Source organism: Triturus cristatus, chromosome 4_1 (genome assembly GCF_964204655.1).
Source record: "Triturus cristatus chromosome 4_1, aTriCri1.1, whole genome shotgun sequence".
Taxonomy (NCBI): Eukaryota; Metazoa; Chordata; class Amphibia; order Caudata; family Salamandridae; genus Triturus; species Triturus cristatus.
In genome coordinates this window covers 365,516,243-365,530,487 of record NC_140585.1, presented here as the reverse complement: position 1 = coordinate 365,530,487, position 14,245 = coordinate 365,516,243, and the positions used below count along the sequence as shown (strand labels likewise).

The 14,245-nt window shown below is 40.7% G+C and overlaps 1 protein-coding gene across 6 annotated transcripts in view; it reads right to left on the bottom strand.

Moving 5' to 3' along the window:
- BICD1 (BICD cargo adaptor 1) overlaps positions 1–14,245 on the bottom strand; it is a 726,242-nt gene that overhangs the window by 315,972 nt on the left and 396,025 nt on the right. For all 6 annotated transcript variants that reach the window (XM_085652393.1, XM_085652395.1, XM_085652396.1 and 3 more), the window contains exons 3-4: positions 5,859–6,011; positions 286–732 (exon numbers count right to left, since the gene is read on the bottom strand). In XM_085652393.1, coding sequence (XP_085508519.1) covers positions 286–732; positions 5,859–6,011 — 600 coding nt within the window. The remainder of the gene's footprint in view (positions 1–285; positions 733–5,858; positions 6,012–14,245) is intronic.

Here is a 14,245-nt window from a genome sequence, read left to right as displayed (position 1 = left end):
AAACTCGTAGGTATATAGTAAGTGTTATACACATTTTCTCACTCACTAACACCATGGATAAGCGTACAGGTTATGGTAGGATCCTTATTGGTACACTAACCGATAACTTGAAAGCTAACCACTTTTCTCCCCAGGCTTATGAGAAATCCAAAGACGATGTGCCACCTTGTCACTAGATACATAATTCAAACAAAATTACAATACAAATGTGAGTTTTTAAGATACAAAGAAAAAATAAGTCACGGCAAGCACGTAAATGGGACAGAGCCCTCAAGTAGGTCTTACCTGCATAAGTTGCTGCTTCAGTTTCTGCATTTCTGAAATGTTAAGTTCACTGAAGAGGTCAGAGACCGGGTGCAGACCGGACTCTCCCTTCCTTACTGCCGGAGTCCGATAGTCCCCATTTAATTTCACATGAGGCCCATGGATGTGTCCATTCATCTTGTCATCATTGTTCGGCTCACGGTCATTTCCATCCTCTGCAAACTTTAGCCCATCCACTGAGATGCTGATGTGGTTGTTGTACATGCTGTCATTCAAGTTGATGTACTGGCACAGCTCTTTCCTCAAGTTGTTCTTCTGCTCCCTCTCATTCTTCAAGGTTTCCAGAGCTTCCTCAAGCTGATGCTCCGCAATCTCCTTTAACCGAATAGCATCTTCCAGTTGGCTGTTTAGCAAGACCGTATCCTCTTCAAAACGCTTGATCTCATGTTTTAGCCCTTCATACTCGACCTGAAACAAGCAAAGCACAAAACATTGATGCATGCTGTGGCAATAAGGCATGGCCTTGCTACAGTCAAGCCATGTTGATGGCTCAGTACTATTGCACTTGTAAATACATTGCTTAATAGAGGGAGGGGCTAGCATTAACATGTGTGTAGATAGTACAGCTGTTCCCTAGGGCAACACCTAACAACTGTCCTTCCAGGTCTTTGTTTCCATTTTAGAAACTCCCAAATGTTTCTTTCTGTGATTTCCCCAATCCAGAATAAATATACACTCTACAACCCAAACCAACCTGCAGATTCACTTCTTCGCCAGATCCACCACAGGGGGTGGATCATGCTTGTAGCAAACCCCTGCCTTCTTCGATGAACAGTCCATGTACCTCCAAAAACAACCAGGTTTAATGTGAACTGCCTTCTTAACCCATCCGATACTGTCCTCATGTCACTTATTGATCCCCACGTACCCTTTTTCTCATGAAAGTCAAATTCAATGCCTGTTTGCTTCTTCTAAGATCTAAATACTACTAGCCAGCCATTAGGAAGCTGCACAGGCTCTGGTTTGTTTCCGAGTCTTCTGATGACTTGGCCTCGTTTCTCCATAAATATATAAGCCCCACTAGTAAACACACAATTCAAATCATCAGATCAGATCAGCACACCAGCATAATTACAGGAGCTGAAAATGAAGGTAAAATCTCTATTCACATTGGCTTAATTTGCATTAGGCTAAACATCAAAAATCTCTTCCACAGCAAAACTGATACCATTTACAACACTGACCTACTTAATAAAGGGAAAGGCACATGTTCCCACTCCGCACACCATGTCTCTTCTGGTTCTCCTTTCAATATTACGCTAAAAAAATGCATTTTTATCTGGATGATCTAGTCAGCTACTGTTCCTAACACACCCCCTTTCTTTGCAAGGGTCTGAAAAGTGTAGGAGCTTTCCAACTCCAAAGGCGATTGGTCACTACAGCCCCCTGCAATGTCTTGGAAGATACCCATTAGATTGCTAATCAAGGTGACCCCTCCTTACTTATCTCCCTTCATTGAGCACCAAATTCTATTTAACACCCTATATTCCCTCACAAGCATCTTTAACTCTGACATTAAGTGGTTCACCTTGTTTCTGACATACATCCAGCAATAAATACATGGATTCCTCAAAATCCCTTCTTCTCCCAGTCAACCACAAGATCCCAGAGACTTCCAACCTTGCACTTTTGTTAGCCAACCTCTCTGTAGAACCCCTTGAAGTAGCTACTCAAAACACTACAATCCACTGATGTACAGACAATAGGAAGTTAAATCTAGGGGTATGATCAACATCCAGGTCCTGAGTACCTGCTATTTAAACCTCAATCTCAAAAACTGAACCCCATGAGAACCAAGCTCATGTTTATCAATGGAGGAAAATTCCAACCAGACTGAGATCTAGCCGAATATGCTATGGAGCTCACAGGTTTGTCTCTCACTTGCCATGGGGGCAAAATCTTTAATCTTCCAAATTGACTCCTGTCTCTCTTTTAAAAAAGGTGCAATAAAGAAATAGCATCTGGTCTGGTATTAGATCAGCAACCCATGTAGGCAAAAGTCTTCCTCTATGTTCACACCTATCTCTCTACCATTCAGGCACTCATTCATACTCACACAAATGAATGTAACATCAACTCACTTGACTATCGAACAACACATTCTTTCTGCTCTGTCTCTGTCTGTCTCTCTCTGTTGCGCTGTGTCTTTCTCTCTCTCTTTCTTTCTCAGGGTATACTCACACCACTTTAAGCACAAGTCAGCTGATCCTAGCAATTTCCAAAGCTAGAAGGATAGGAAATAGAAACTTATTTTCTGCTCTGCTGCCACATCAATTCTATGAAACCTGCCTTCTCACTTCTAAATTGTCCCATTCTCTGCCGCCGTTCAGGAATCCACTTCATAATCCCCAAAGCTTCTCCTTGGTGACCTACCCACCTTCAGAGCCGGCTTGAGCACTGGTGGCACCCGGTGCGACAATGTTTGTTGGCTCCCGCCAGTGATCACCTCCATCACAAATTCCCTCACCACCACCCTTTAACAGTGCCCAGGTCTCCATACTCACTCTCTTTCAAATGCATTTAATTCGCTATAAAGTGCGGAGCCAGGTCTTAAGTTTTATTTTTCATTTCCTGTTGCGTCCATTCCTGAAGCGGACCTATACACCTTGTTCGATACTAGGAATTCTATAACCCAGGAATGAATAATACACATCCTAGTGGTGGCGTTGTCGTGCATTGATTACTGCAATGGAGTATATATATATATATATATATATATATATATATATATATATATATATATATATATATATATATATATATATATATATGCTTCAACGCCAAAAATACACAATTAAAGAGCAAAGATATCAAAACTTTACCACTTCCGTATTCTTCAACTTGAAAATACGGATCACATGACTCAGCTTTAAAACTGCTCCAATTGACTGCTAATTAAATAAATCCTTGCCTTCAAAACCCTTTGAATGGTACATAACACCCAGATTACCTTGCTAAATTAGTCCCACTTTACCACTTAACCAGACGGCTAAGACTGGCCTCCTCAAGGTTTCACAAGGTTCCCACAGAGATACTAATGGTGTATGGGCAGAAATTTGCAACATCAAAAGACTCCTCACTTTGGGACTCTGTTACATTCTAGCTTTGCCATGAGCCTAACATTAGAACATTTCCTAAACAGTGGATACCCATCTCTTCCACCAAGCACTTGGCCTTAAATAACTTTCCCAGGTTATATGGACTCTCCTCCCACGTTTCCTTGCAACACCACTGGTCACGTGCATATGGTATAAAACAATATAAGAAATACATGAAAATAAAGTACTTCATGAAAGGTGTTGAGCAACGGTGAAACTATTTTTGCCTGAGTGAACATACTTTGAGGGGTTGAAAATTTTTATTAATTTATCACAAAATTAAATGTTTTTTCGAACTTTGTATTTTTCACTAATTATCATCACCCAGGAATGTATTTCGTTTTCATGAAAATATGGTATGTTAGAGCTGTACAGGCGCCATACAATGCAAAGCAAATGCAGTAGCTTTACTACATGGATTAAAGGATGTTTGATATCATAATTTGGTTCAGACACCACAGAGTTATGCCTTCCATCTAATACGCATGGATAGATGCATCAGGAACATCCTCGTCATCACAGCAAATGCCTTCTCATAACACTTTCCTAAATGTTTTCAATTCCGAAAAGTGAAATACAACTTCCTGCATATGTTTAATGAGCAGTCATGTTAATCAATATTTTATATTAAAAGCCTGTGTTTTTATATTTCTTCTCTTTTTCCTCTCTAGCTTCTTTGAATTGCCACCATACAACTCTGTGCAGAGGGCCTTATTTTTACTAGATACAAGTGTAGATTACTAAAAATCAAAACAATACAAAAATACATAACAGATAAAACCATACAAATGTTCAGAGTTTGACATAAAAATATTAGGCTCTTTACCTTCCAACATATACAAATGTACCAACCCATTCTACCATTGTATCACACGACCACACTTTCATTTCCCACGTGTTCCTTAACAACGCGGGCGGAACAACGAATGCGTCTGAATCACGCATTCCATTTACAACATAAGTCGTTACAACGACTTGCCTTCAGGGGCACTGGACTTTGGAATAGTATAATTTGCTATTCCAACCCTAGTCCCTGCTACAGTAGGGAAAGCTGTGGACTTTGAAGTCCAACTGTATTTTACCTAACACATGTTGTAATGACATGCGTTGTAAATGGAATGCGTGGTTTAGATGCATTCGTTGTTCCACCCGCCTTGCAAAGGCAATGCGTTGTTCAAGGGTCATGGTATTTGCAGTTTCCCCATCCTACCTGGCCCTTTTATCCTTCAATTGATAACTCTTGCCCTCTCTTTTACACCACTTATCTGCCTTGCCCCTCTCCTCTCCATTTTTTATTTCCTTCTCTCAGGTCCCGACCGGAAATGCTTCTAATCTGCAGCAGTTCGACCTTTAAAAGTTGGCTGCTGCTCTTCATTACATTGCTGTCCAGTATCACTTTTCCCATCCTCTCCAAAACTACAAAAGAAGGATATTTAGCCTACTAGCTCATTACTTGCCCTCTTTCAGTCCACTCAGTTTATTATAATTCCCGTTGGTCAGTTTTACTCTGAAGAACCTGCCCTCACCCAACCATATATTTCTTATTGCCCTTTCCCTCTTAGGCCCTCCCTACGGGCAGCCCATTAAAATTATTTGTTGGAACTAGAAGTTTCCATATTGCACAAAATGATCCTGAATAAATTTGGACAGGCACACTGCACTAGAACCACATACTATCCCCCATTTTAAAGGGCAAAACATGTAATAGGGGTTAGTTATAACATCTTTTATATCTTAATCTTCACAGTATAGAATTTTCAAAAGTGTAATAATTATGACATCCTCCACGGACTAATCGTAATGCGGGTTTTGATAGTGTTAGATATGGTGGATCACTCTACTCTGCTTTCCTCACCAGATTCATATAGCTTCAGTGGTAATCATCAGATTAGATTGGTCCTATTCTTATCTCTCCAGTCACTCATTTTCCTGGCTTTCTTCACTGTCACCGTCAACCCCTGCCAAAGTCCAGTCATACCTCATCTCCTCTTTTGACTTTGTGCCAATCTGCCAGTCACTCACAAATAAGCGTGTGAGTGAGGGCACGGATGAGTGAGCGATGGTGCTAGTTCATTAAATAGACAAACAGGTTCTGCTATGTCCACTGCCAACCCCCACTCTGTACATACAGGGAGAATACATCTTATTTTCTACTGCGTTGTGGTATTTGTTTTAAAGCTATTTAAGTCTTTATGGACTACAAGACAAAGAGGTGGATGAGAAGCAGCAATATTTTAAATGTGTTCTGAAAGAAATATGGGTTCCAGACCTGACCTACATGAGCTATTGGTTCTTTCCACTGCTGCAGCACAGGCGATCTTCTCGTTGGCCAACAGGCATTCTAGTGCCAAGAGATCAAACGAAACAGCAAAGAACTTGTTTGCTGAAAACCTTACATCATTCCTACCCGTTGACAGATTTTTGCTTGGTGCTCACCTGATTTTGCTTCAGGGTGGATACCAGTTTTTGCAAGCTGATATTCTCCTCTTCTAGCTCGGTGTAGTCCTGGAGGAGTCGCGCCTCGCGAAATTTGTATTCCCGGACTTCATCTTTCATCCGTATCCTCTGGAGCTCCAATATTTCATTGTTCTGTGAGGAAGAGGCAATGCGGCAAGGTTAGTATCTCATTGTAGGCACGGATATTCAATTGGCTCAGAAAGTTTCAAATGAATAACTAACAAAGTACATAAATGAGCGAACAGGCGCATTCTTATTTGCATTACAGGACATGCAGCAGTTCTTTTGTGCGGTTGAAAATGTGGTCAGAGCAATCCAAATGACAAAGTTGTAGCAGCAAGCTCCCCAATATTAGTTTCTAGAATAAAGACTACCTCGATATTCCTTTAGGCATCAGTATATTTTTTGTATTCAAAGCACTGATCCCAAATCAAAGAATTGGAAGTGTATAAAAAATGTTTTTGTTAAATCTGAAACCATTTCACACTGATGAAACAAATACCTCATATTTAAGGTGAGGATAAATGAGGGCTGCACCTTAATTAGTACTGTTTGGAGTAAGTAAATTTGGAACATCGTAGAGCAACTACAATGTAGAAAGGAATGGTTGCAAAAACAGAAGATGTTATTTCCAGAGATAAGTTCTCTGGTTGTGAGAAAATTCCGAATGTGAAGAGTATTGATGACGAAGCACTGGCTTTGTTACAGGGCGGGTTAACAACTTTAAAAATCGGTGGGGCACAGCGCAACGTAAAACTCAAAGATATGTTGCCTGTTGTCCTTCCCAACAACGACGAGCATATAAAGAAGGTGGTTTACTTCCTGCTTCCGAATCCAGCCAATTCTGGAGCTGCTTTGCAGCTCCAGGATTGGTTGGAACAGGCTAACGTTGGGCACATTATTGAGCCCTAGCTACCCACAGACTAAACAAAGGGAATCTTGGTTAACAGAACTTACTAAAGGTTTCTTTAAATGTGGCCATTGTGGCATGTGCAGACATGCAAAAGACAAAACCAAGCATTTTAAAGACAAGAATGACAATGTTTATAACATAAGGACGAATATTAGTTGCTACACTAGATATGTCGTATATATTATTACTTGTAAATGTGATAAAATATACGTGGGTAGCACAATAAGGGCTTTGAAAGATCATGTAAGTGAACATATGAGAGCAGTAAAACACAATGACGTTAGGTATCCTATTGCGGAGCATGTATATAATTGTAAGGCACAGGCCCAACAAAAACATTTCAGTTCTTTGGTATAGAACATGTGAAACTTGATCCACGAGGAGGTAACAGAGAATTAAAATTGCGGAGGCATGAGGCAAGGTGAATCATGCGTTTGAGGGCCGTGGAAGATGGTCTTAATTATGACCAGGAGCTTCAATATTTTTTAGGGGATTAAGTTAGAGAGATATATCAGATCTTCTAGTTGCCATGATAACCTATTGATAGTAATTTATAAAGATTAACTTATAATGAATACTAGGCACTTAGTTATTTTGGTGATTGTAAGACAAGAATATGAGGCACATTTGGGCAGACTCAGTGGAATACTTATCATATAACGTTTATTTCAATATGGTACTTATGATTTTAAAAGATGGAAGAAGCAAGAGTTCATAGATGGTTATTATTTCTATACCCGATTTGATTGGTTGCCGTGTTAATGCAGCTGACATATTGTAATTGGTAGTGCACTGATAGCAAAAACACTTTTGAAGTGAGTAAATCTAGGGGTTACTTTTTATATACAGGCTTTATTTGTTTTTACCTCGCTCCGTGACCTGTGTCATTTCAAGATGGCGCTGAATGAAAACACCGTTCAGGAAGAGAGCGGTAATACATACTAAAATTGTTGATATCACCGTCGCTTCTATGGCATACTAATATTATAATTCTTATGCCGTGTCTGAGTACCCGTATTCGGGTGACAGAATTGATTATGGCATTCCATTATCATTATAGTACATATGGTTTGTTTTGAAAACTCTAGATCAGAAATGGTGTAAACACGACGGTTTTTACCTTTTCAAGATGGCGCCCAACTAGAACTCCGGCAGGGGGGAGGTAACATAAGCATGGATTTACCTCTGACGTTGTCGCTGTCTAGGCTATATATTATTAGCGCTTCTACTATCGTACCGCCGCTGTTTTACCTGTAATCAGGTGAATGGAAAGTAGGAGGTACGTAATTACTGCTGTGAGTTAATATGGACTGTTTGTATTAATGGGCACTTATTTGACTTGCCCGACTGATATTTTGGCCTTGTATTTACTTGTAGGTCCCCGTACTTCAGGGACGTGAAAAGTACAATTGCATGAGTTACAAATCATGGTATTTTGCGGCTATAGAAATAAATAGCAACGTTTGGATCTTACTCTGGTGAAATTTAATTTGGAATACATTGAAAGGATTAGTTGAGGTAAGAGACCATGTGCTATGGAAGCATGATGTTGATTTGCAAAATAATGCAACAAGATAGCCATAGTCATATCATGCACTGATTGTGTTGTATATATTCTTTGTAGTGGATATCTTCTTTGAAACTGTGGAGTTACGTTATAGTTGGAATCGGAACACGAATTACGTGAGGTATGATAGTCCGGTTTTGAACACATAAAATTACTGGTGCGTACTGAGAAACCTTGCCCCATGTGCTCCATAATTTATCTTGTTATCTTATTATTTGATTTCAGATACATGACCTAATTGAAGCTTAAGGTATTGATTAACCTATTGTTTGCGTGGTTTGGGCACACTAGACACTACTGGTGTTATAATAATAACTTAAAATACTTGAACAGTAGACACTATATGAGCAACAACTCACTTATACACATAGAGCCTTAGGGACACAATACATTTATTTATTGGTATCATTTGAATAAGGATTGTTGTTCAGGAGAATCTGTGCATGTGTGTTCACTGAGCACTGGAAATTGATGTTACTCTGTATTGTAAGCACAATGTGTAGTCCTCATGCATGAGGTTGTAATTTGGGCTCACCTCAGTTGTTATATTTAATTTTCTTATATTTGTTGGTAGTACAATTGTGGTTATGGAAGTCGCACGGTTAATTACCATAGTGACGAATGGGAATGGAAGATTTTTGGAAATAAAAGAAGACCGGAAAGACTAGGAGCCCAATTGAATTTTGTGTTGTTTCAATAACTTGTATACTGCATATGGACATCAGCAAAATCTGTGATTTACTTGTCAATCTTTGATTGATTTTCTTTGGGAAATTGGGTGTCTTTCCCAATGTTTGGTGGCACCGCAGTACAGTTAGTTTTAACGAAAATACCAGTGTAATTTTTTTGGAGCGCCTTACTCCGTCACACCCTTTTTAAGTGATCACACTTGTGCTAGCTTGGGCGCCTGCCCACAGAATAATAAAATGGTACGGTAATGACCATTTTATTATTCTGTGTGTACCTGCTGTGCTCACAGCAGGTGGGGCGAAGCCCCTCCGCCTTAACAGAGGAACCGCCGCTGCTTTTGTTATTAGCCAAGATCCGGGCTTAAAGGATTGACTTTCTTGGTGTGAAGCAGATGTTTGCTATCAGACAAGCGAAGGTCATAGCAAGGCAAGGAGGCAGGCTGATAGGAGTTTAGTTAAAACAGAATAATATGCTATGTACACTTGCAATACAACTCTAATCTGTGTACACTCTGTAATGCGACAGCGGCTAATATTCTGTTTAGAAGTACAATTTTGCTACAGAATAACGGGTGTAAATATTTTAAAATAAATTCTGAAACAAATGTAATTCTCTACTAACCTCTGGCCTTCACAGACAGAAATCCCTTGTGTAACCTTACATTTCACGAGCAGATGTTCCAACCCACCCCCTCTAGCCACCAGATTCCGCCTCCTGTGTTTGCCAAATGAAATCAGCTAATATTCCTGCACACTGCTGCTGTTATCCTGTGACACCAGTGACCTCTGGCCGACTTTGTATAAACCTAAAACAAATCTCATGGTACCAATGGCACCATCTTCATGAACATGAGCACATTACCAGAATGAAAAGGGAAGAGCAATGACTAACATTTGGCAAAGCTTTCAGTGAGTACAAAGCTCCTCCATTTACTAGAGAGTGTAAGAAAACACTGCAAAGGAAACCGGTCTGGTGTTGGAAGCCGTCCATTAGGTGTTATCAATGTTTGTTTAGTTTTCTCATGGTATTCGAAAAACTTTACTATTGGGGAAGCTGCTGGACCCTCGTCAATCTAAACAAAAAAAAGCATTAGCTAAAAACTAATTAATTTTTTTGTATCAAAGACAGAGTGCCATAGTAGTCTCTGGCACTGATGGGAACTACATTGTGTGTGGATGTGGTCCTTGTAAAGGGCAGAATGATGTTACTCACAGAGAAGTTAGCCTATAGCTGAAGTGACCCATATTGTCCCATGCTAACATGTTGTACTGGAAGGTGGAAAATGTAAACAACAGACTAAAAGTTAATGTGTGATGGCTGAAAACTCCTATAAGTAAGTATGTTATACATTTAATTTTAGCACAATCAAAAGGTTTTGGCTAACACCAGGCCTACAAAATTGTCCTTCCACCATCAAGAATCCATTTATGAACACCTTGCTCTTCTTAGGGTTTGCATGGATGCAGCTGCCAGATGTTTTTTTTTTGGGGGGGGGGGGAGTTTTATATAGCGCATGCTTGACCCAACGGTATCAGGTATCAGAGCGCTTTACATGAGCACCAGTTGCGCTACATAAGGACAAATTAATTATTGTTATTAGACACGGGGAGACTAAGTGATTTACCCAGAATCACAGGATGTTGAGCGTTGTAGCCGGGACTCGAACCCAGTTCTCCAGATTTGAGGCTGAACGCACTAGCTGTTAGGCCACATCCAAACCACAAACTAAGAGAGATGTACCATGTTTGCACTGCCATTCTACCAGTGACCCCCGATGCTTCCCTCTTAATCATGACTGGCACCATGGTTACTATTGCACACATGTACTAACCCAGAGAAGAGTACCTTACTATACCAAAACCTGCATAGTTATATACAGACAGGGACATCCTCTTTTACTTTTATTTCACAGTGTTTAGACAAACCAATGAGTTTGCGAATAAATGTGAACCCATTAAATGAATTTAAAACTAACTATAATCACAGTAATTTTTGCAAAATCCAAAACATTTTCTTTCAGGAGGTAATTGGTGCAATTACAGACTGCTATAGCATTAAGGTAACGATCCACCAGAAATAAAGTAAAAATAAGCATGATAATTTTTTAAGAAAACTGGCAATTTAGATTATTTGTTGGCATAACATGTACAGAGTAAATAATTTGTAAATATATTTTATTTGTTGCCTATATTTTGCCATTACGTCAAACTGTAGTGAAAAAAGTAACTGGATACAAATAGATAAAATTAAAAAGCATCATTCCATATATAATGAAGGCAAACCCCATTTATGCAAAGTTTGTCAATCAAACATCATTCATATCTCCCTACGTAAGCGGGTTTTATGTGTACAAATCCAATTCACTAGTACATGTTGTGTTGCCAATTAAACAAATAAATGGTACATTTCAGTCATTTTGCTTTAAAAAGGCGCGACGATGTTCAGCAAGAGCATTGGCGAACTCACCTCAGGGAGCCCCCTTTCACAGAGATTCCTACCCCAAGGTTCACTGAAAGAACCTTAGACCTACTTTGTAGACATCGCTGCTCTTAACCCCCTTGTTATTAGGTGTGGCCATTTAGATAGTCTCTCTCCAGAGTACTGTTTTTCCATACAGTTCATGTATATTATACGGGCATAGAGTCGTTTTTGGTCGATGGACTTCATCTTAGCTGACTTTTGCCCGCTGGCTCCTTTCACTTTGAGTGACAGCACAAAGTTTTTGCACATTATTTACATACCCTGAAAAATAGCTCCGTTCTCTTCAGTGACACGTCTGGTTCAAAGCGTGTTTTATTTTAGTTATGTCTTTATCTTAACTTTACATATTAGCTAATTATTTTGCCTGCCCTTTGGGGGCCCAGTTAAATGAGGATTTATTTTCTATCTCCTTTTTAAAGTGTGGTTACAAAAGGTTTATGTAACATAGGCCCTCTTTTACGGGATTTGGCGCTGTGCAGAGCAGGAAGTCCGCTTGCTGCATTGCCCTACGCCACAGTGAAAGGACAGGATTGCACCGTATTTATGAAATACGGTGCATTCCTGTCCTTTTCCCCCTCCATTGGCATCGTTTTGACTTCCTAGCGCCAACACTGGCACCCTTAGGAACCGTGGTGCAAGGTTGTCTGTGTTGTCAGCAGGATTGTTTTAGTGCAGGAAGGGGAACCATCCTGAGAGGCGTTTTCCTCTTTCTGCATGTGCTGCAAATTGAAACATACGTAGAAAGAGGAAGAAACAAAGAGAAATTCATTGGGCCTCCTATCGGGAGGCGTAAGGTTTTGGCGCTTCCTCAGGTTTACAAGCTCTCGTGAATCTGGGGAAGTGTAAAAATCCATGGGTGTTGCATGGGAAAACCCACTGCAACACCCATGGAACGCCTACCGAGCGCAGAGTAAGGTAACACAGCGAATTGCGCTTCCTTACCTTGCTCCATATCTATGAGGCCATTCAAAGCCATGCATAGTGACTTTGCGTAGCCTCACCAAAAGGGACGCTCTGGAGGTGCAAGAGGATCCTTAGTCTTCATGGATAATAATAACAATACTGCATAGCACAACGACGACAATTAATATTTCAAAAATATCAATAGTCAAATGGCCCCGTCAGGCAATGTTTTTAATTTAAAATGTTTATTGTAAGCATAAGACAACCTTTTTTTGGACGCTACATCTTTCCTTTATTCTATTTATGTTTCTGACATATCCTTCAAATAATAAATATAAATAAAATAACCATTGCATCAAGTTGCCAAGGCCTGCCAGGGCCAGACCTATTGGCTTTGGCAATGCATTTGATTCTATTGCGATGGAAAGACCTGCCCAGTCCCATTAATGAGTTGTTCTTACCAAGGATTGTTTATCATTCTCCAGTCCCTTACTCGGCACTCTAAACAGGACTCCTTGAGGTCCAATGTCTGTTGACTTCCATGCAGTGAAGGCCCTTCTGCGTCGCTTATGGGGCCGAAGGTGCAGAATCCCCATTCACATGTAAACCTTGTCAGAAAGCAACAACATTATTTGTATTTTATTTTCTAGGTTTATAAACCACAGGGAATTACTGGAATCAACAGAGTACTGCACAACTAAACCCATTTTTATGGTGTTAAAGCTGCACCATGGTCACTTCCCTATACACACCCAGCACTACCTGAGCCCTCCCACACCTCTAAATCCAATTCTAAGTTGGGGTCCCCCCCACAAGCCCAATGGCCACCTCTGTACACAGCCAAGGTCTGCTCTTCCACCACTTGGTCACCCAGACAGCCAAAACGTATGGCTGCAGAAGGATGCTCTTCACATGGTGTTAAAATGGTGACCAATAGATTTCATTCTCCCAGACACCTCTTCTGCACTGTCCTTTTACTAATGATACCGCTGTTCCCACACCAGAGTACCTTGTACATCATATGGTTTCAAATCCTACACTAAAAACAACTACTGAGACAAGCTATAGAGGAAAGCAAAAACTTTAATTAGCCAAATGGGTGGTTGATTGGACTTACAGCCAGTGACCCAGCTGCACCCATGACACACTCTGCCTCCTATGCCAGTAATAGTCACCCTGCTTCTTTAAAGACACAACTGGTCTAGACAACATATCAAGGGTACCAGCAAATGCCAAAATTCCCAATTGCACTCACACAAATATAAATTCAAGAAAACATTCCATGGAAGATCCACCAAGAATAATCCCCCGACCAGGATTAAAATGGTTAAGGCCCAACCAAAAGTGGCAGAATTAACATCGGACTCCAGCCGTGTTTGCAATCAACGCAGGAGGTGAGCACGCTTGGATAAGGGAGGACAGTGAGTGAGGGGAAGTCCAAAGGTACAAAGACGACGAGGCTAACCTGATATCCCTGGGAACCTGGGTGATAAAATAAAGAAGAATACAGTAGCCCCTCTGGATTCATTTAATTACAACCTCGCTGGTCGGACCGCCATTGCACCACCACAGCCATCAGGTAACTGCTATTCGCTGGTGCGGCGGTCTTGAGGCAGGAATGAGCTTGGCTGGACCACGGTGGTTGCTCCAAGCATATTACGAGTTTCCTCTCCGCCACGGTTTTCATGGCGGTTCCTCCTCCATGAAAACTATGGCAGAGAGGAAACAGAGGGGGCCCTGGGGGGCCCCCTGTTGCCTCAGGGTCATGTGGTGCATGGAGGGGGGGGGGCAAATGTGCCCCCTGTGTGCATG